The sequence below is a fragment of the Arvicanthis niloticus genome, chromosome 4 (assembly GCF_011762505.2).
Source record: "Arvicanthis niloticus isolate mArvNil1 chromosome 4, mArvNil1.pat.X, whole genome shotgun sequence".
Lineage (NCBI taxonomy): Eukaryota > Metazoa > Chordata > Mammalia > Rodentia > Muridae > Arvicanthis > Arvicanthis niloticus.
This window is the reverse complement of record NC_047661.1, coordinates 1,693,004-1,715,551: the sequence shown is the minus strand read 5'-3', so window position 1 is coordinate 1,715,551 and position 22,548 is coordinate 1,693,004. Positions and strand designations below refer to the sequence as shown.

At 43.5% G+C, this 22,548-nt stretch overlaps 2 protein-coding genes across 13 annotated transcripts in view; one reads left to right on the top strand and one right to left on the bottom strand.

The window, feature by feature from the left end:
• Positions 1–15,340, top strand: part of LOC117707057 (gamma-secretase-activating protein) — a 94,160-nt gene extending 78,820 nt beyond the window's left edge. For 4 of the 9 annotated variants that reach the window (XM_076932134.1, XM_076932131.1, XM_076932136.1 and 1 more), the window contains 2 exons: positions 341–402; positions 2,012–3,017. In XM_076932134.1, the coding sequence (XP_076788249.1) occupies positions 341–402; positions 2,012–2,806 (857 nt within the window). In that variant the 3' untranslated portion in view covers positions 2,807–3,017. The other 5 variants (XM_076932135.1, XM_034500383.2, XR_013109693.1 and 2 more) reach the window with 4 other exon arrangements.
• Positions 15,341–17,155: 1,815 nt separating this feature from the next.
• The window catches only part of Ccdc146 (coiled-coil domain containing 146), a 124,074-nt gene continuing 118,681 nt past the window's right edge, over positions 17,156–22,548 (bottom strand). For 2 of the 4 annotated variants that reach the window (XM_034500229.2, XM_076932129.1), the window contains 4 exons: positions 21,838–21,966; positions 21,210–21,347; positions 18,637–18,885; positions 17,156–17,679 (listed from right to left, as the gene is read on the bottom strand). In XM_034500229.2, coding sequence (XP_034356120.1) covers positions 17,476–17,679; positions 18,637–18,885; positions 21,210–21,347; positions 21,838–21,966 — 720 coding nt within the window. In that variant the 3' untranslated portion in view covers positions 17,156–17,475. The remainder of the gene's footprint in view (positions 17,680–18,636; positions 18,886–21,209; positions 21,348–21,837; positions 21,967–22,548) is intronic. The other 2 variants (XM_076932128.1, XM_076932130.1) reach the window with 2 other exon arrangements.

The following is a 22,548-nucleotide window of genomic DNA, read 5'->3' as shown; positions in this document are numbered from 1 at the left end:
AGCCTGCCAGCCTGTCCCTTCTGTCTTGTGAGGGCAGGGTCACAGTACGGAAAGCAACATTTGGCTTAACTCTCAGTGTATGTCCTTTCAGTCTGATAACTTGTGCCCGTCAGCTCTGTCTGCCTCAGTGAATGATTGTCCGTCAGCTCAGTAACTTTCATGGCCACTGTTCTATGGGCCCAGGAAGTAGAAGGGATGCATGAGGCCCTACCACCGAGGCCTGCCATCCCTACGGCTAGGCCTCTTGAGAGTTAGGGGCTCAAGTTGAGAACTGGCTGGTGTGGTTCTAGCCCACTTCCTGAACACTAACCCCCATGACTGCTCCTCTGTTCGATTTCAGAGCCAAGGTTAATACCCCTCTTACAAGAGGAAGATAGGCACCAGCGGCTGCTCATGGGCCTGGTAAGTAGTCTGTAGGCTTCTGAAGTGCTGCCAGGCAGTGGTCCCCAGAAACAGTAGACAGGACAGACGGCTGGTCATTCTGATAGTATTTTATGCTAACTATTCAACAATGGATGCTTCCATCACTCTTGGCATGGGTATGCAGCGGCAAGCAGAACATGGATGACCTCTGCCCTCTTGGGGCAGACGAGAGAGATCAGTCACAGGAATAACATGTAATCATAAGCTGTGGTAAAGAGTACATGTGTGTATATATGCCTACATTCTGCGATTCCAGATACACTCACCTGCTCCTGGTTTTTGCATGGGTTCTTGGGATCTAAATTCAGGTCTTTAGACTTACAGGACAGTCATTTTTACCCACTGAGCCATATCCATGGCCTGGTCTTTTTTTTTTTTTTTCTTTTTGACCATAAAATTGACAAAATATTTTGTCATTAAGTTATGATATTAACAAGGTTTAGGACGGGGACTTGGCTGTTCTCATGCCACACACTGAAAACTAGAACACACTATTTTGGTGGTAACTTATGAAAGTATGAGACCCAGCCAGTTCCACTTCTGGGAACTGAATTTGACTGAAAAGTTGTGGCTGTAAGAAGCCCATTTCCCCTTCCTCCATTTATAATGAAACTCCTGAATGACAGAACACTATTCCAGTGGCTGACACTCATCCAAACTTTTCTGTCAGATCTGTGTGTGCACATGCATGTGCCTGTGTATCCGTGCATATGTGTGTGTAGGGTTGTTTACAACAGTCAAAGAAACACGTAGAAGAAAGAAAAAAATCAATTTTAGTACTTTTCACAAAATTAAATACATCCAGTCATTAAAGCTGTTTAATGACACAGGGAAATTATTATATAGAAAGAAACAGTAGAATGCATGTGCATACCCAAGTAAGGCAGGGCTAAAATGTTCATGCAGGTGAGGAACTGAGATCCTTTAAGTTTATTTAAACTTTATAGTTTACTCTATTTCTTTGAGACATGAGGCATGTCTCAAGTAGTCTACTTGAGCTTACTGTGTGTCTAAGCGAGACCTGACCTTGAATTCCAGATCCTTCCGCCTTAGCTTCCCTTGTGTTAGGATTATTTGAGGATTGTGCCAGACATTAATTTTCATTAATTTATAGGCACTACAGGAAAGTTAAATAGCAGAAAAGTAGACAGTATTTCATAGAAGAAAACTGTTTAAAAAGCCCAATGAACTAGCTCACTCACGAGGAGGAACTGAAATACAGGGGCATTTGTCTTGTTGCTGAGGTCACAGAGCACCTAAGACGGAAGATTTATGTATTTATTATGCCCATGTGCAGTTCTCAGCAGCTGTCACCGCATAGAGGTCTCTTTGGCTTAAAAAAAAAAAGAAAGAAACAAAACATCTCGCTGAGTGGGGAAAACGAGGGCAGGAGTGAGAGGGAGAGGAAGGATAAAGAAAGGAAACAAGACCGGGTGGCAGGGAATGCCAACCACTGACTGGAGGCTAGAGCTCCGAGTAGATACACAAGCCTGCAGACACAAGAATGAATACTCATTACCTTTGCCTGTGAGGTGGGCAGTGCTGTGCAGAGGGTGGTGCTTCCTTCTAGCAATGTCTGTCCTTCCAGGAGTCCCTACTGCCCCTTTCCAAGCACAGGTTCTCCACGGAGCTCAGTCTCTTCATGGAGCGCAGTCTCTCCACGCCGCACGTTCTCTTGGTGGAGCACAGTCTTTTCATGGAACATACTAACTCTGTGGAGCACAGTCTCTTCATGGAGCACCATCACTTCATGGAGCATCATCATTCCATGGAGCGCAGTCTCTCCACGCCACACATTCTCTCTGTGGATCACAGTCTCTCCACGCAGCACATTGTCTCTGTGGAGCACAGTCTCTTCATGGAGCGCAGTCTCTCCACACAGCACGTTCTCTCGGTGGAGCACAGTCTCTTCATGGAACATACTAACTCTGTGGAGCACAGTCTCTTCATGGAGCACCATCACTTCATGGAGCATCATCATTCCATGGAGCACAGTCTCTCCACGCCGCACGTTCTCTCTGTGGATCACAGTCTCTCCACGCAGCACATTGTCTCTGTGGAGCACAGTCTCTTCATGGAGCTCAGTCTCTCCACGCAGCACGTTCTCTCGGTGGAGCACAGTCTCTTCATGGAACATACTAACTCTGTGGAGCACAGTCTCTTCATGGAGCACCATCACTTCATGGAGCATCATCATTCCATGGAGCGCAGTCTCTCCACGCCGCACGTTCTCTCGGTGGAGCACAGTCTCTCCACGGAGCATAGTCTCTCCATGGAGCGCAGTCTCTCTGTGGATCTCAAGCCTGTAACGTCAAAGCTGGAGCCTTACACGAGCTTCCTTGGGGGATTCTCATCAGGGCCGAAGGACTCTGACTTTGATTAAGAAGTTCATCCTGCGAGAAGTGTTGAAGCCGTTGATTTATCCCAGCAGAGGGCAGTTGAGAGTCATGTACCTTTTGGGGAGTAGGGGTGGTTTCTTTTCTAAGATTGTGGGTTTTTCATGTTGATACAAATATTAATACTGGCCCTAATTAAAATAAGTTGCAGGTGTGAATAGGCCTGTTGTGACTTATCTAGTACCTGCCCTGTTTTCAGATGGTGTCTGAGCTAAGAGACCATCTACTGAGACACCTACAGCGTGTAGAAAAGAAGAAAATTGAACAGATGGTTCTGGACTACATTTCAAAACTGGTTGGTTTTACCTTTTCTTCTAATTTCAACTGCACCCTTAGCCTCATGTATAATTCTCAAGGTGTAGTCAGTGAGCCCATTGATTGTTGTTGTGTAGTGTGTGTGTGTGTGTGTGTGTGTGTGTGTGGTGTATGTCTGTGCGTGTGTACATGTCTGAGTGAAGTGCCCATGGGCATGTGGGTGTTAGAGGCTGACTGTAAACGTCTTCCTTCCTCACTTTCTACCTGACTTGTTTTGGGGTTGTTGGTTTTGTTGTTGTTTTGTTTTGTTTTTGAGACAGGATCGCTCACTGAACATGGATACCATTAATGCAGGTGGGCTGGCTGGCCAAGGCATTCCAGGAATCCCCCTGTCTCTGCCTCTTTCCTCCCGAACCCTGAGCTACAGAGCTAGGTGCTCTGCCCGAGTTTTCACATAGTGTTCAGGATCCAAACGCAGAGTCTCGCTTTTGCACAACAGGCGGTTTACCAACTGAGACGTCTCCCTAGCACCTGGACTACACTGTGTTTTTCAGGTTAGGTTGGAGATTTCCACCTTCAAACCGGTCTATTTGGTGCTATAGATTGAGATGTGGGGAAAACAGCGAAGAACACTCGATGCTGAGTGTGGTTTACTGTCGTACTTTTAACTAGCTGATCTGTGTCCATGGAACACATAGCTGCCAGGTGGTCACGGCTCATCTCAGCAACTTCCAGCTCTTTATTAAACAATGAGTATTGATTTCTGTACAAGAGGGTTGAAAGACATGGGAGAGCTTGCACTTTAATTCCTAATTAGCTCCGGAAGACAAACTAAGCTTCCAGCCCAGCAGCTCCATACCTCTGCCACATCTACTAGGAGATGGCAACTCATTGCCTGGTAGCCATGAATTAGATGGTGTTATACAGATTAATGACACCTGTTCATATGTAAATAAAAAGGATGAGACTGGGTTTCAGCCTCCTGTGCTTTTTCACAAAACATGTTAATGTTTTCTATTTTTACTGTAGTCATTAGTGACTGTTTTCAAAGTTGAAAATCTATTGAAAGGCTTGAATTTTGTAATTTTAAAATTTAGATATTTATTTATGTATCCATTTATTTATTTTGCATGCAAGTATTTTGTATATGCAAGCATTTTGTATGCATGTATGCCTGGTGCCCACAGAGGCTAGAAGAGGGTGTTAGATCCCCTGAGAGTAGAAATACTGATGGTTATGAGCTGCCATGTGGGTTCTGGGACTTGAACCAGGGTCCTCTGGAAGAGCAGTCAGTGCTCTTACCTACTGAGCCATCTCTCCGGCCCCAATGAATTTCATAATTTTAGTATGCTAGGAAAGAGTGGGCATTGTCATATAATGATATTCATAATCAGGGCACAGAGTTCGCTAGCTCCCTCTTGATAGATCTGTAGTGAGGTGTGCTTTCAGGACATGGTACTGACCATCCTATACTGAAAGAAATGTTTTTTAAACAAGGCCATTTTTAAAGCAGTCTAGTAAGTGGGTCTGTACGAATGCAGATATATAAGGCTGCGTGGCAGTATTCTGAAACTTCACAACGGACGGTGGGATTCCTGAGGTCTACAGTCTTCAGGAATGATCAGGAGCAGTTTATGCTGACACTTAATTTTAGATACCCAAATTCTTCTCTACCATTTTTGAGCCTCTCTACCTTTTTCTTTTTTCTGGTGGTAGATGCCATGAATGACATCTGCGACATTTTTATGTAAGTTTGTTTGTTCATTCAGTGGTGACGGCTGCAGAGCCATGGGGAACAGTTTTCAGAGCTTGAAGCTCAGCGGTGTGTCTGAGAGACAATGAGCGGATCGCCCACATCTTAGAGTCTTTTTCTGTTGACCTTAAGTTTCATCTTCTAAAGTGCTGTTTCTAGTCCAGCATTCTTCCTCTCTCTACCTAGTTGCGTGCAGGTTTGCACACGACTTTGTGCTGATCCCTAGACCCTAGAGGCCAGAGATGATGCCTGTGTTGTGCCCCTGACTTTCCCAACTTGACCAGTTGCAACCAGTCATGCATCTTATGCCTCTCTAAAGAGGGTGGCTAGGCAGATTGTCTGGACATATGTGCAAGGAAGTTGCTGTAGAGCTTGATGATACTGTCCACACGTAGCTTGCTTTCAGCCAGAGAATCCCACATCACCTAGGACAGTGCTTGGCTGTTCATGGAGCGCCTTCCTCACTGGCTTCCTGCTCTTAACCTGCATGTGGGTGGGTGCACTAGTCCATGGTGGACAGCCTTGTGGAGATGTCCCTACTGCTGACAAACTTGTAAAATTAGAATAGGTTTCTAGATAGAGCCCTAAGGCCCAAATGGCATCTGGTTTGGGTGGATATAGTGCTGGTTTGTTGAGCACTGGTTCCAGTAAGTGACTTTTTACGGTGGCCCTGTGAATGAACTTGCCTCTATCTCACAGGAAAAGATATGGAGATTTGGAAAGAAGGCTAACTTGGTAGGGAAACTCAGCTCCACAGAACCTGGCCTCAAAGTCATCTCTCCCACAGCTCCTGTACATGACTCCAGGCTGCCCTGCCACCTTTCTTCACCTTTGCAGGTCTCGGTGTGGCAGGCGTGGCAGCTAAGCCCTGGCATTTGACCTTCACTGATGTTTGAAAGTCTGCCAGCATGAATGGTGGAGCCAGTTAGCTGCTCAGTGGATCCTTGCCAGTGTAGACAGAGGGTACTCTGTTATAGTGGGGGCACTTTTCCAGTCTTTCCATTTTGGCTTTCAGTGCCTCAGAACTGCTCTCAGAAAGGCTAGTTGTGTAGTGGGCCTGACCACAGCCTGAATGCCAACTGTCATGGATGTGTAGTCAGAGCTCAGGGGACAACTGGGAGCTGTGGGTCACGATCCTCTTTCCCTCTAGCTGGATCTCATTTGGTGCTTGCTAGAAACCAGTTGGAGGAAACACAGTGTGCATCCTTGGATTCTCCACCTGTACGCAAGTATTTTTCAGTCTCCTTTATCACAGTGTGCAGAGAGCTAGTAACTCTGATGACCACTTGTTCTACCAAAGCCTTTTTGAAACACTAGTCCACAGCAGCTCTCACCAGCCCAAGAACCATCTATCTTATTTTTATACTTAGAATTAAAGGTTACTTCAGCTGTCCTCTGTGGCATGTGGTTGAGGAGGAGAGAGACACACATGAGCCTGCTCTCTCCAAGGACAGAAATGTCAATGAATATAATTTATAACTTAAATGCCTACTGAGTATGGTGTGAGATTCTATGCTTTAGGCTGTTAACAAGTCTGTCATTTATGAGTCTTTCCCCAGGGTATAGCACTTCATAGGGATCTCTATATATGGTACTTAGAGATACTTCTGTATGTGGTACTCGGGACCAACAGGGTGCTTGGCTGACACACTACTTTGTTGTTTTTAACTCAGCAATAACCATGGCAGTGCTGCAGATTTTGAAATCTTTCATCTCATGACCAGGATTTTGGATGCTGCTAGCAGTTTGTGTTTTCCTCTGCCTCCTGGTAAGTCTAGGGTCTCTTGACACTTGCTGTAATAAATTTGTTTTTCATATGGTCTCTGGAGAGTAGCACTGAACTTCAAGATGGTAGCTGTGTGTCAGCAACTGGTTCTGGTGGAGGATAAGTCTTGAGGTTGGTCTCTATCGGCCACGCCTTCCCTGACTACTAAGCTCCACTGTTGCCAACTCTAGGAAGCAGTTCTATCCAGTTATCATATGTGTCTCTAGCTGAACTTGAACCAATGGGGTTGCCCCTGGGAACCTTCTCTGGTAGTTTCATACTTTATTGTCTGAAGAGGCTTGAAGGCAAACACCAAGGGGGAAGCAGACTGGTATAAAGTATTATGCTGGCCCTTAAGTGCTTAGAAGCAGAAAGTTTCCTTAAGGATTTTAAGATAAGGCCTAATAGGGCTTCAAAGTTCCCTTACCATGTTTGTACAGTTATTCATGTAAATGGCCACTTGTTAGATCAGTCCATGAGTGTGTGGGGTAACTAATTCATGCCAGGTAATATATGAGAAATGAAAGAAGTTACAGTTACCAGCGAGAGTGGCACAGGATGATGTTTGCATGATTCAGTCAGCATTTCAGTATTTGATGTAAGACATGCATAAGCTCCTATTTACCATAAACATCTGCCTTACGTTTACTGTGTTGCCAAGGACTAGCCTCAGCTTGGAGAGGGGGTTCCTGAGTGAAGGGATGTTTGAGAGCAGAAAAAAGAAAAAAAAACTTGAAGTGAAATTGTGGGTTATAAGCTGTTGGCCTATGTTCTGTTTGAGACAGCTTTCCAGATCTCCCCCACCCCTCCAACTTTCTCTTGCAATTCTAAAAACTCCTTGGATAACTTGTCTCTTAAGGATCAAAAGTCCAGTCTTTTATTTACATATAAATTCAGTCATTACCCTGGTTCCTTTTGATTATCCCATGAATCAGCATCCTATGACCCCAGCCCCTTGATTCTTAGAAAGAGACAACAAGTACTTTTTTTAAACATTGCAAATGAATTCAGATATCTGCCTGCCTCTGTAAGCACAGACAATAAGCTAGCTAATTGGGATCTCTAACCTGAGATTGCCATTCCTATTACATCTGGGCCTAGAGTTGCTCTGTCCCAGGCTCACCTTGATCTCAGGAATCTTTTGTATCTTTGTATCTTCCTGACAAGCTGGCTCTTAGTGCAGCTGCCTTTGTTTTTTTAGGTCTGTGAAGCCCTTCATATAATTCATATTGCATATTTTGCATAGTTGATAAATTATATATTTTTGAACTCACGTTTTCAGAGTTCTTTCCCACAGCCTTAAGGGCTATCCTGAAGGTCTCAGAGTTTACCATTTTTGCTAAGACATTAGATACACCCTCACCTCCTGGACTCTGATTATCATGGAATCATTAATCTTAACAGGGTGAACATTCCCCAAAGGAGAAACATGAAAATACGCATATTATTATACAAACAAGGCTTATGCCCACAGCAGCCATCATCACTCATTGAAGGCTACACTCTGCTGGCTCTGTTCCAGGGGTAGGAACCATGTCACGCTGGCCAAGCAGGACTTGGCACTATGGTTTTTATTGTTATAGGAAGAATATATAACATGAAATCAACCCTTTTAACACTTTAATGTCAATACAGTATTAACTATAGGCATGCCTCAACCTCCAAATGACTTCTTCTTATAGTCCATGTACAGCAGCTGCCCTTTTCCAACTTCTTGGTCCTTGGCCACCACATTTCTATTGTTTCTATGAATCTGACCATTTTAGACCATTTGTTTCTTCCATGACTACTGGCTTATTTTAACTACCATAGTGTCCTCTGGGTCTACTCATTTGTCCTGGATGACAAAATATTTTTCTTTTTTAAAGCTGAGTAACATTACACTGTGTATTTTACATTTTATTTACCTGTTTATCAGTGGGCATGTATATATCTTAACTATTGTGAATTATAGTGAACATTAGTGTACAAATCCCTTTAAGTGTCTTTAATTGTTTTGGATGCTCAGAAAGATTATGGGATCATTTTGCTGATCCCATTTTTGACTTCTGTGAGGTGGCTTGTGCTGTCTCTCACAGTCGTGGTACCATTTTAATGTCCCATCAACAGTGCACAAGGTCTTTCATTTCTCCACATTTTCTCCAACACTTACCTCTGTTTTGCACCCTAAGAGGTGGAAGGTAATATTTCACTGTAGTATTGATTTGTATTTTGCTGATTAGTGATGTTGACTCTGCCTTTCCATGTAACTCTGGGCTAGTCATGTGTCTTTTTCAGGGAAAAAAGCTCTGTGCAGGTATGTTTAATAAGATTGGATGTTGTCTTGCTGTTGACTTATTTTTATTATTTTTAAGGTCTGGATTTTAACCTCTCCTCAGGTTTCTGGTTTATGCCATTTTCTTTCCCTTACTTTATAGCTACTTTTAAACTCTGTTACCTTTCTTGCTTTCCTTCATTCCAAATCCCCTCTGCCCAATCCCCCTACCCAGGTAGGCTCAGGAAACTCAGGTAGCTCAGGTAGTTCAGGATAGCTTCAAACTTTTGTTGCCAACATTGGCCTTGAACTCCCAGTTCTTCAAGTGCCGGGATTACAGGTGTGTGTTTCTACACCATGTGTGGCTTTTCCTTTTCTATTAAATGTGTATATTCTTCATGTGACAAGGAAAGAGAGGGTAAAGCAGCACTGGAGAGAGAGAGAGAGAGAGAGAGAGAGAGAGAGAGAGAGACAGAGACAGAGACAGAGAGACAGAGAGACAGAGAGAGAGAGAGAATGAACAAGGAATTTATATATGCATATGTATAAGGGTGATTGCTAAAAGAAGGGAGTGAGGGAATGACAAGCAGAGTCTTGGTGTTTTGTTTGTATGTTTGTTTGTTTTCATTTGTTTGCTCCATTATCTCGATCTCCCTAGCTGCAGCAAGGCCAGCAGCCCTGGAGGACAACGATTAGTCACGAAACGTATGACTAGTTATAGCCACATGCTCTGCTCAGAGCTGACACACAGAGATGAGGCTGTGACTAGGTCACTGCACTTGCTACTGTGCTAGTGAAGCACATGAAGGGTTGTTGGGATGTTCAGAATGTACACAGCATTGGAGAAGGAATTTAGAATCTGGGAATAGGACTCATGATCTAGTATAAATGCTTTTTCGGGAGTAAGTTTTGACTTTATTAGTCTGCGAAAGAATTTCCAAGTCCATATGAAACATTAGTGTTAATTAGAGAGTAATACTATAATTTTTTTTTAATTGGGTAACCCAGTGGGCGCTGTCTGTTTTTAGCCATCAATTTGAGGACAACATCTGCACATCATGTGATCCCTGATGTTGCCAGGAATTATGAGTGACCCACTGTTCATGACTCCTATGTTCAGAGAGAAAATGCCATGACTTCTCAGAACTCAAACTCCAGTTCACTGAGCACTGTTTGTTTGGCCGAGTACATCCCTGAGAACAGGCTGCCATTCCTGTATCCAGTCAGTTGTTAAGTATGTACATATTACCATGAGATTCTTCCTGACCTAGAGTCATCTGAGAGGAGGGAACCTCAACTAAAAAATTGCTTCCCTTAGATTGGGGCCTGGGTAAGCCTGTAGGGCATATTTTTCTAACTTAATGATAAATGTGTGTGTGGGTCCAGCCCATTATGGGCAGTGCCATCCCCAGGCTTCTGGTTCTTGGTTCTATAAGAAACATGCTGAGCAAAAAATGAGGAGCAAGTCAGTAAGCAGTACCGCTCCAAGGCCTCTGCATCAGCTCCTGACTCTAGGTTCCTGCCCTGCTTGTGTTCCTGTCCATGCAGCTTTTGATGATAAGCAGTGACATAGAACTGTTAGGAGAATAAACACTTTTCTCCCCACATTGCTTTGGCTGTGCTGTTTTGTCAGAGAAATAGAAGCCCTAAGTAGGACATGTCTCTATCTCTTCTTCCACCCTTGGCACCCCCAATCCCTCTCATACATGTTCAGACCATGGTATTCCTATGGGTCTAACCCACTCTTTGTGTGTTGGCATGGTAATATTACAAAAGTAAAATTCTTTCTTCTTCAAAAACTTTCAGTGCTTCCTCCAAGTTTCCTGGATAAATTCCTTAGTAGTATTCAGCATCAGGTCCATGTTATATGTACACATAGCACAGAACTGGTCACATGTAAATATGTGTTTATTTTTATGATGACTCTATTGCCACCTCTACCACATAGCAAAGTGGACAGGAGTGGTGATGGTCAGTATTTTGTCCACTCTCCTACTACCCATATATGAGAATGTGTTAAGTAAAAGTTGTCCAAACTTACCTGTTAGTCATCAGATTTCAACTCAAATGATCGCTTCATGTTTCTGAGTACACCCATGCTCTCTCACATTAGGTCTCTGTTCATTTTGTTACAGCAACCCAGCTATTAGGTAGTGAGGTAACAAGATGCTCTGGTTAAGAACTAAGGCTACAATCACACAGGCTATGTTCAGCCTACTTTAACGTTTTGCTTACTATTGACAGGATACAGGGAAGTTTCTCAGCTCCTATGAGCCTTGGATTTCCTATCTGAATCTATGGGAATCTAGTAGTTGTATCCGATAGTGTTGGGTGTGGAGCAGGTGAGCCAGTGCTTAGTGGGTGCTACCACACTGTACAGTGCTAATCACACTGTACCATAAGAGTTCCAAATAATTGCTATATTCCAGTTACAAAAAGGCCAGTTACTTAGAGCTGGTTAAACAGCAGCAGAATCCTGGCCTGGGTCTGCTCTTTTGCCTCTGGCATTTCAGCACACTAAGTGTAGATCTTTCCAAAGATGCTCAAGAGGCTGACACTCCAAGGATCGGGTTTTCTTATTCTCACCTGGTCTGGTATCTCTTTCCATGTGTCTTGCTAACCTTCCTTGTCACTGATAGTATGCATAGAGGACTTGTAGCTCTGATTCTGATTGGGTCATGTCATCCACATTTCTTTTCTATAATTTAGTCTAAGTAGACTCTAAAAGTCTTTATGAGAGGACCAGAGATGGGGATACAACTTGTCCTTTGGCCCATCTTTCTTTTACCTTTCAGCAAAATGGTCCCCATCCCAACAACCTTTTAGCTTGGGCCTGTGGAATTTGAAGATCTGTTATCAAGGACAGCAAGATAATACTGACCAGGAACTGCTTGTCATAAAAGCTGGCCCAGGCCCTCAGCAAGCTCAGTGCTTTATTGACAGGATCAATCCATCCTGTATGGAACCTGGAGATGCTGGCTAGTCATGTCTGCCTCTGCTCCACTCACCCTAGGTTTCCACTCTCTGCACACGATCCTCGGGGTCCGCTGTCTCCCTCTGTACAACCTACTGCACTACATTGATAATGGTGTGCTGCTGCTCACTGAGACCATGGTCATGAGGCTTATGAAAGGTAAGCAAATCTGATTAAGCAGAGGGTGAGTCTTGGTCTGGCCACCCTCGGGACTGACTTCTGGGTTTGTGACACACAGGCCCAGCTACCTTTAGAAAGGTCCAATGCTCAGCCAAATGCTCTGAAGTATATACTGAAGCTCTTACTATTTGAACATATACCACTTTATTTTACCCTGCACTGGGCCCTACAAATTCTTAGCACACCCCATGGCCTGGAACTATTCCTTCAGGCCAGTTGGAAGTACTCTAGCTTTTCTGGAGGCCCTAAAGAACTTCTGAGTCCAGGCACTGATGTTAGATTTGTTTTCTGTACTCGGGTAAGAAGAGATTGGGAGTCTGTGTTCATGAATTTGTTTTTTTTTTTTTTTCAAGCAAGTATTACAAATGGCTTACTTTTAGCCAATTAATTTTGTCATCTTAAAGTTCAACTAGAAATGCAAGAAAAACTAATGGCAGATAACTGTGCTTGCGAGCCTGAGAGACTGACAGTTAAGGCCAGCTTCACAATCTTTCTCATGTGAGTCCTTCATGCGCTCCTCCTGTTAATGTTACTTAACACAGCAGCAGCCCTTCAGAGGACTTTATGCTTTAAGTTGGTGAATAAATTTGCTTTATTACTTCAGCCTGTTACAAAGTAAAAGGCCCCTTGATTCCGAGTTACCAACTAAAACTTTCAAAGCATCACTAGCCTGCAGATGCAGGGTTGGAACATCTCAGAAGGAAACACTCAGGATTTAAAACTTGCTGCAGTATTTACGTGGATATGTCTGTCTTATCTGTTAATCTCCAACTTTTTTTTTTCGTAGATCTGGACAATTCAGAGAAAAATGAAAAACTGAAATTCAGCATCATTGTACGGCTCCCTCCGGTAATCCTGAAATCCATTTCCTCTTAAGCCCTCCTTTATTTGTCATCTGTAGGCCTACCCAGTGAGCTTCTCTGGCATCCTGCTGTAGTACAAGTGTATGCAAGATAGTTTATTCATTTCATCCCCTAGGAAACCACACTCCTATTTACATGAGAGTCTGAGTAGGAGGGAGGAGGGAAACATGTGCCTCTGGTTTTTAAACTGATAAGGGACTTAAATACAGGTGAGGTCAGAAGGTTCTAGAACTGCATTTCCTCCTCCTATTGTATAGCTGAGCATAGGAAAACATTTCCAGGTCAAAAGAAGAATGAAAAACATGAGAGAAAAAGGTTACAAAGCCTTACAAACCCACTCTTTGTTCTTTTGTGGGGATATTAGCTCTTGGAGTCAGAAACATCATGAAAACATGAAATTCTACAGCAAGGTCTTTCAAACCTCTGACTTTGCAAACTTCCTGACCCAAGAGCCTGGCCAGCCCTGTGTGCTATTTACACACTGTGAGCACCAGGGCCTTTGGTCCTGCCCATCCTCCCCACAAGGATGTCCCTTCTGGACCTGGTAGGTTTGCCTTGCAGTGGTTCAGTCATAGGCTTCCTGAGGACAAAGCACACACCTTTCCCAGACTCTGTCTTTCTGAGGAACAGAGTTGACATTTAGTTTGGTTTCCAAATCTGACTTTTCTTTTGTCGTGTATTGTTGGGGTACTTAAAGTTTCTAGGTCAGACAGAAGAGAAATCATAGAAATACACCTGCCACCTTTAGTTTCCAGTCAAAGTGTTGCTTTGGGTTGCTATGCTCATCTCCAGCTTTGAAGGATCTCAGGTTTAACATCATTCCAGGAAGAAAGGAATTTGCCAGCATTAATATAAAAGTTGTTTTCATCAAGGTAGCAGTGGAGGGAGTGTTTATGAAAACTTCAGAAGCATATTTCATGAGTGTGGCCTCTCTCCAACAGTCAGGAATCACAAATATTCTACACTTTAGAATAGCTAGCCACTTGAGAATAACAGTTTGAAGTTAAGAGTAGGGATGTGGTCTGTGGATGCACTGTGCGACCTATGCTCTTTGCTCTGTGCCTTTCAACCTCACGTAGCTTATTGGCCAGAGGGTCTGCCGGCTTTGGGACCATCCCATGAGTTCCAACATCATTTCACGGAACCATGTGGCCCAGCTGCTGAAGAACTACAAGAAAGAGGTGAGTCTACGTAAACCCAGATAGTAAGCATTCTTTACACAGCGCCTGCCATTTCAATGTGCACAGGTAGACACAGTTATGTTTTTTTTATCATTTTGTTTAAAGTTGGGTATATCTTGGAGAAGCAATTCATATACAGGGAGTGTTCTCCCCTTTAGCCTCGGAACTCCATGACTGACAAGTCATCATTTCCAGTAGAATTTCTACCTCTGAACTACTTCATTGAAATTCTCATGGGCCTGGAGTCTTCCAACCAAGGTAACTCATTCCTCTGTGCCCAGCAGTTTGCCTCGACACCCCAGTCATTCCCTACTCACATTTTGTATTGTTTTCTTCTTTAAATACCCCTTACAAGTACATCCTTACTAAAGTTGATTTTCATTAGAGAGAGTACCGCATGTACTACCTAATTACCAAAGGAGTACATACCTTTGAAGACCGAAAGGGGTTTGAGGTGTTTAAACCAAAGCTTAATTTACCAACATATTCTCAGAATAACGCATTTCCCTAAAATATAAAATAATGTTCCCAGTAAGCTGTAAGAAAATTATAAATAGCCATGGCTCCATAGTCTCTCTCTCTCTCTCTCTCTCTCTCTCTCTCTCTCTCTCTCTCTCTCTCTCTCTCTCTCCTCACCCCCTTCCCAGCACTGTGTGGCTTTGAAGGACATGACAATGTGGATGCAGAATTTGTAGAGGAAGCTGCTCTGAAGCACACCGCCGCGCTTTTGGGCTTATGAAAATGAACGTGCAGACAACCGATTTCAGCGTAGTCACCCCCCTTTCCTGGGAATTCTTCACTATCATTAAGATTGGGAGCAGGTCAGAATATTCTGCAGAGCTGTTTGGCTTCAGTACAGTTCTTATTCAGAGGCAGCTGTTCCATCTTCCAGTTTGAGTAGCCAGTAAACAGCCACGAGGAAAGAACGAGTTCAAGGCTGTAGACCGTGACAGAAGCACTGCCCTTCTTGGAGGCCCAGCAGGCTAGGAGCTGGTTCTGCTGCTCTACAGAATCTAATAACATAGGGAACAATGCTCAGGACAGTAAGAGCCAGGCAGATCACTGGAAAGAACATAAAACAGGCAGGAAAATAAATGTTGTGAAGAGGATTTCAGAAGAACCTGAAACTGGAGTAAACAAGATTTGTCTTTCCAGTATGGAGTAACTGTGACAAATCATCATTTGCACATATGGGACTTAAACCAGCCTTTGTGGTGGTTCAGATAGAGCCCTATTTAATTTTATATTTATGATTTAGTACTATCTTGTCATTAAATACAACCTCGAATGCTGAAACCTCTGGTCTGACTCTCCCTAAGTTTTGGGCGTAGCCTTATTTGCATAAGGTATTTTGAGCCCATAAGTATGACCCTGCAGAGGCCCCTGACACCTGAGGGGCCTCTCATCTGTCCTTTCTCATCTGTCTCCTGCAGTGATGTCATGCTGACCCATAAGGCCCAGCTTTCCAGACTCGGTTCTGCTTCTCTGTGTCCTCCCTGGTTCCCGTTCACATAGTGAGATTTTAATGACTCTAAATGTCACTAACTCTCATGCAATTCACTGTGTTTTCTGTAATCTTTGCTGTGCTCTAGAAACTGTCCTAGCCTATAGAATTTCCCCTTTGCTCCAAATGGTCAGCCAGGCTTGGAATCTTGTCACCAAGTCAGCAATGTGGCGATACGGTATGTTCATATTACTTTCATATTACTTCTGTCTGTTCATGTTGCTTGTGTTACAAATTACTCTGCACTGGAGACAGAAAGTTCAAATTAAATTTTAAAAATCCTCTTTCCTAATAAAACTCTTACAGAACACTTAATTGGTATTCTAAATGGCGCTTCTACATTCTGCTGTTCTAAGTACACTTGCCTACATCTTTCGAGTAAATGGAATTTTTCTTCCATTCTTTGCTTTCTGTCCACTTCATACCTGCTTTGTTCCTGTGACTTTCTAAAGCTGAACTTATTGAACACATGTTTGAAGAAAACTCCAGTGTGACTTTGACACTCAGCTCAGCATTCTTCACTAATCTCCTTGGCACTTAACTCTCAAATGCTGACCCTGTACAATATGAACACTCGTTTGTAGCCAAGCCAATTGGCTAGGCCATGGAACATGAGTTTGATCTTCTTCTTTCAAAGGTTGAACCAGGTTGTTTTCTCCACTTGGAGTCCCTTTCTCCCTCAAAACCCAAAATCTTCACACACTAGGGCTAGACCAGTACACACACACACACACACACACACACACACTGGACTATAATCTAAGACACTTCAGTCCATGTCAGCACCTGCCTTTTATCAACTAGAAGCATACATTGCAATATTTGAGAGTCCATCTCTCTGTGATTTAAAAATAAAAAAACCTTTCCATTCTTATGATGTTTAAAGTTTCTCTGTGTATATTTTTTTAATCTCCAAAGAGGTTCCTAATTCCTGTACAATAAGGACTGTTTAAGTGTGCAGTGTTTCCTATATCATAGAGACTATTCCAGTGTGCAGTGTTTTCTATGCCATAGGGACTATTTCAGTGTGCAGTGATTCCTTTCTTAGCTAAATGGCTGGTACTTGCTGAAGGGTCTCACATGCCCTTTGCTTTGGAATGCTCTTGCAAAACAAAGAGGACAAATTCAGGACTCAAAATGAGAGTGAACTGAAATTCCCACCCAATGTGGCAAGACAGGTACTTGAAACACCATGTTGGATTTATCAAAATGAATGTATGATATGTCTCAGTCTGCCAGAGCTAGAAGTGAGATTCATAACTACTACCAACACAAGAAAAACAGCTCAAACATGTCAGTAAATGCAAAAGGATGGGCCCCATGGATACTAGTGAATCATCACGTCTAACAGTAAAGACACTTGGAACAAAAAAATATATGGGTGAAATGAGTCTTTGAGCAAATAAGTAGAATTGTTCATACAGAAGTAGCATCACTTGAGTGACAAGTGTCACTGCTGCTCTTTACACAGCCCAAGTGCTGCTGCAGCAAAGAGGCTTTCGTCTGTGTCACATGGTTGTTTCCTCTATCGGCTAGTCAAACTGCACACACATAAATGGGTACTGGTTTTTCCTCTAATAGAAAAAAAAATACTCTAATTTCTGTACTTCATCAAAAAGTTATTTATTTTGTACTTTTACAGCATCGTGTCTACTGCACATTCCTGATTTCACCGTAAACAGTGAAAGAAAAACACCTGAGCAATTAAAATACACATTGACATCATTGTAGTCTATGTCCCATCCAATGTCACATCACAGGTCGTAGTTGGTGAATGTAAAAGGAGACCACTGTTTTAAAAACAACCCACTGTTGTTGACTATACCTAGCTGATCAACAGCAGTAGAACTGTGACGCTCATTCTCCACAGAAGGTCTGAAGCCTGGCTCAAGTGCTGTCTGTGAGAAGGCTGGACTGGTTCACATGTTTAGATTTCAATGGGCTTTACAACAGGCTTCCTAATGTGCCTCCTGTTGGCTCCAGGTTCAGAGGGCTTAAATGGAGCCATCGCACCATATGGTTTGGGCAGAGGAAGCGCATTATCTGTTTCAGGCATGTAGGCATTTGGACGCTGCTCTGCAGTTGTGTAAACACCATTGGGCAACAGCCGATAATCCGTTTCTATGAACTCCTGCAAAGGAAGATGTTCTCATTTCAGTTTTCTGAAAGCCGTGAACTTAACTTTTCCTAGGTCCTAAAAGAGCATCTTTAGGCCTTGCTGAATGAGTAAAGGAGGGTGAAGCACACCCCCACCTCTGTTGCCTGTCCCACAACCCCTGTGGGCTTCTTGGAATGAGATGCCTTGTAATCTTAAACTGTTGAGGGGTTAGATGGATGAATAGGAAATCAGACTTGTTGGTGGCTTCAGTGACCGACCAAGACCTTGGTTACTGGGGAGGAGAAAGGGGTGGCATAGAACTCTATGATATGTGCCAGGTGGTTCTGTAGAAGCCTGTAGTAGCTGTAATATGGCCATGGAGGCCATGGCAACAGGACATAGAAGGGTCAGCTGTGGTGTGAGCAAATGCCAATGTTAGAATTGTCATAGACATGCTGTGGGAGGCTGGTATTCAGCCATGATAGTCCAGGGGATGACTCGGATGAGACTCTATGGTTCTCAACTGTTCTTCAGGGGAAAAGGCAGTGGTTTGGACTGCTAGCTCCAAGTCTTTTATACATATCAAACCCCTTTCTACTAACCATTCAGACTATGCCTGTTAGAGTGGGGAAGTTTCTTATACAGGTTGAAGAAAGCCTAATCCAAACCCCTAAGATCCAAAATGCTCCAAATGTTTTGAGGATCAATATGATGTCACAAATAGATAATTCCATACTTGATGCCCTATCATGATTGCAGTCAAAATTAAATAGATATAAATACGCAATTGAAGTCACCTTCAGCCCATGTGTATGAGGTGTATATGAAACAAGTGAGTCTGGTGTTTAGACTTGGGCTCCATCCCCCAAATATCTCATGAGAATCATGGGAAGTTCAAATCATCCCTCTTCCCAGGCCTTTCAGATAAGGGGCCACCACTGTACATGAGAGGACACTGGCACACTTTGCAGCATGGGAGGCAAAGCTTACCTGAGACTTCTCAGCAGTGGCAAAGGCATACATCTCTTCGTCTCGAAGTACCTTCAGCCAGTCCTTCTCGATCTCTCTGTTAAGTGGGAGGCCCCTTTCTATCCTGGAACTGCAGGAAAAGATGAAATCTTCTTTCTCTCTCACCTCCTTTTGGAGTTCAATGGTCAGGGCTTGTTTCATGGACAGCTCAGCAACAAGAGCCATCATTTCTTTGGTAACATTTTTGATCTTTTGTTGGTAGCTATTCATCTAGAAATGAAGAGCCCAGAGTTTAGTTGGTATAGCTATTCCATGAGGATGTGAGAAAACGGAAGACTGCCAGCTAACTGTGTGGGCAGCTTTTCCTGAAGGGATGAGAGATTAATGGGAATTCAAAAAACCTCAAAGAGGCTCTAGGGATAGAACCACTCCTACCCACTCTTCTGTTGGTGTGATAAGACAATGAGCAAAAGAACCGTGTGGAGGAAAGGGCTTTTTTGTCAAATACGTCCATTATTGAGGGAAATCGGGGCAAGAGTTCAAGCAAAAGCCACAGGGCAAGTAAAACTGCCCATTATCTTATTTCCTGGCTCACTTTCTGGGCCATCCTAAGCTAGCTTTGTTAAATAGCCTAGACCTAACTGTCTAGAGATGGCACTGGCCACAGAGAGCTGGTCCCCCAACACCAATCATTAGCCAGGACACACCTTCATTGACAATGGCATCTAGGAAGACGATCCTTCTTTCCAAGTGCCTGTAGGTTGTGTCACATTGTGAAAATCAACCAGGACTGAACTCAACATGTTCGGTTTTATAAATAAGAAAAAACAAAGAAAGGTTTCTCTAATTACTAGCTTTTAGATTGGAGAACATGGAGACTAGTTTAGTGTTTGTTTTTAAGAGGCAAGGAGGGGAAGGAGATATTCTTGATACCTAAGTTCTGGCTACTTATATAAGTTCTGGCTCAAACAACAATATGGGTTTATCAGTTTGAGCCTTTACAGCTGCTTGGAGCCTTCCTGGTCACACTGTGTTTCTCTAGTCTTACAAATAATTTCCAGAGGCTCTGCCATCAGCTTTGAAAAAAATCATCTCTCAGTGAAAAAATGACTTTTTCTTGAGACAGGGAATTCATTTTGCAAAGGGAAGGGAGGAGACATTTACAGAAACTTGGGGAAGGGTATTAATTCTGACAAAGCTCACTGGCTTAAATCAATCTTGTCATTTCTTTGTTTATGAGGCCACACTGTACACTACTGCCATTGGGCTCAGCAGAGCAGTAGGGGACAGGTCGAAGGACAATGGTGTTTTCACTATTTTTTAGGTGACTACTCAGTCATTTCCCACATAGCCTTGTAAAACTATTTGCAGAACAGGATTGACTATTTGCTAATTTCCACACAGTTTTCTGGAGTCTATTACATGTGAGGCCCTGAGAAACTGAAAGAGGAAGTGTCCCTACTCTCTGGATTCTAGCCTGGTGTATACGGATCCTTGACCCTCATCAGCCAAGGCAGGGGTAGTCAGGGAAATGTGGGGGTACACTCAGCTAGTTTCTTCTTTCTCGCCCTGCTAAACAGTGTGTGACACCCTTTCCCCCTGTGTCTGCCTCATGTATAGTGGGACAGACATAGCAAGTATTTAGTAGCTATTGCTGGGTGGTTAAAAGTTCTCTTCTGGAGGATGCTCCAAAGTCCCACAGAAGCCGGTGAGTGCATCGTTCTCCACCAGGCATGGTGGGATCCTGCCACCCTTAGGCACCAGCCTCTCCTACTAGCATTGTCGTTGGTAAGTGTCAGCCTAGTGCCAGCCTGGTGGCTTCGCATCCCCAGCCCTGGTGTCATTTGGGAGGGTCAGCCTGGGAATTGTGGGGCTGCTGTTTCTCTTCAATCACCCCTGTCCCTCTGCGGGTTCTGGCTGAATACTGTCTTGGAGCAATTCCTACTCAGACTACTGGATAAATGATGTATTCTGCTCAAAAACAAATAAAAAGGGTTTTTACTTTGTACACAAACTATAAAGATAAGGATTAGTATATTTGAGAAGTTGCCCTGCAAACTTAAAATACTTAAATACCCTTCTCGAAAAGCTTGTGCTTTCTTCCTGTGAAGTGGATTCACTTGGGGAGTGGACTGAAGCTCATTTTGGACAAATATTTATGCTTTGTTATGTTTCTAGACTCATAAAACTTTTTTTTGCTAGCAATTAAGAAGAGTGGAGCATGGAAGGGGAGAGCAGGAGTTGGGGCAGGAAGGATTTCCATCACTGTGGAAGAGAGGGGGGGTTCTGTCACTCAGGGAGAGAGTGGGGGGTTCCATCACTCAGAGAGGGGGATTCCTTCATTCAGGGAGAGGGGTTTCGTCACTCAGGGAGGGGGTTCCATCACTCAGGGAGGGGGGTTCCATCACTCAGGGAAAGGGGTTCCATCACTCAGGGAAGGGGGATTCTTTCACTCAGGGAGAGAATGGGGGGTTCCATCACCTAGAGAGAAAGTGGGAAATTCCATCACTCAGGGAGAAAATGGGGGCTTCTTTCACTCAGGGAGGGGGTTCTTTCACTCAGGGAGAGGGGGGTGTTTCATCACTCAGGCAAACCTTCTTGGCTAAGAGCAGTGTGTCCTTCTTGCAAGCCTGAGTTTTGCCTTTGAGCCTGTTTGTGAGCTGAGACACCTGCTCATAGATGAAATCCTTCTCCAGTAGCTTCTCCTCCTTCTTGGCTAGCTGAAGTTCCAGCTACAGTTGGAAACAAGTTCAGTAGAACTTTAAAAAAATGACTTATGTAAGGCATGGTCTTTATCTCTCATCTGTCTTCTACCCAACGATAGAGGCACACTGCTTTCTTTGTTGTTAAAATACCTCTAAAAAGTCTCTGGAGCTGTACCATGTCAGGGGACACTCAGGGTAGGGAGGGGCTCTCCTCCCAGGGTCGACTATGGCCCTCTGGCTCTATCTGGTATCCACAATGCCATTCTTCTCAGATGTTCCCACCAGGATGACAATATATTTATTCATGAACTCAAAATTCCTATTGGGCTAAGAAATAAGGGCACCTCTGAATCCTGAAATTAGCAGATCTTTCTTTCCTTGGGTAAATATCTGTATCAAAGTTAGGATTTAGGACTCCATTAGAAGTAGGGGAAGGTCTAGTGGCTACAACCTTGAAGGATGATGGCTTTGCAGTATCTATGAGCAAGCAGTTGTATGTTTAAGAAAGAACTTGTACCATGTCTAATTTCTTGATCATTTCTTCTTCGGTCAGATCTTTCCCTCGAATGAAGCGGATCCTGCCCTTGCTTTCAGGGTTCACAAAGCGTTTCTCCAGGTCTTTTATCCTATCTGCGCACTGTGAAAACTATTGCACAAGAAGCAAACATTAGCTTTCAGTTTAACTCTGGAGCTTGGTAAATCTTCAATAAACTGCATGGGAAGGCAGTTTGCCTCTCTCACTAAAGAGATTCCTACAAGCTTTTGCATTGCTTCTAATTGTGCATGACACTCATGGAACGATGTGTAGTTAAGGATTCAAACTGGTCTTTGCTGCCTCGCTGGAGGTGTTTCAGAGACAGGGGCAGCTGGCATGTAACAAGCTGCATTCCTCTCTGGCAGTGGCCTCAGTGGCAACCCCAAAAGAAAGTTAATCATCAGCTAACCCAGCATGCATTCTGTGATCAATGGTCTCAAGCACATGTATACTTTTTGCAAAAGAGCCTTTGAATAGTTTATAGCTGTTGAATCGCTGAGATGTGGATATCAGGTAGTGATAAGAAAAACAATAGCCATGCTTAGTTTAAAAGGAGTGATGTAGAACACATGGGTAACCCAAAGGCCTCGTTCCCAGCTTCCCTACCATTGTGTAATTGTTTGTTAGAAACCTTTGGTTTCTTATTTGGCACATGGCAAAATGAGGCTTGATCCCGTGGGGTAAAGCAATAGA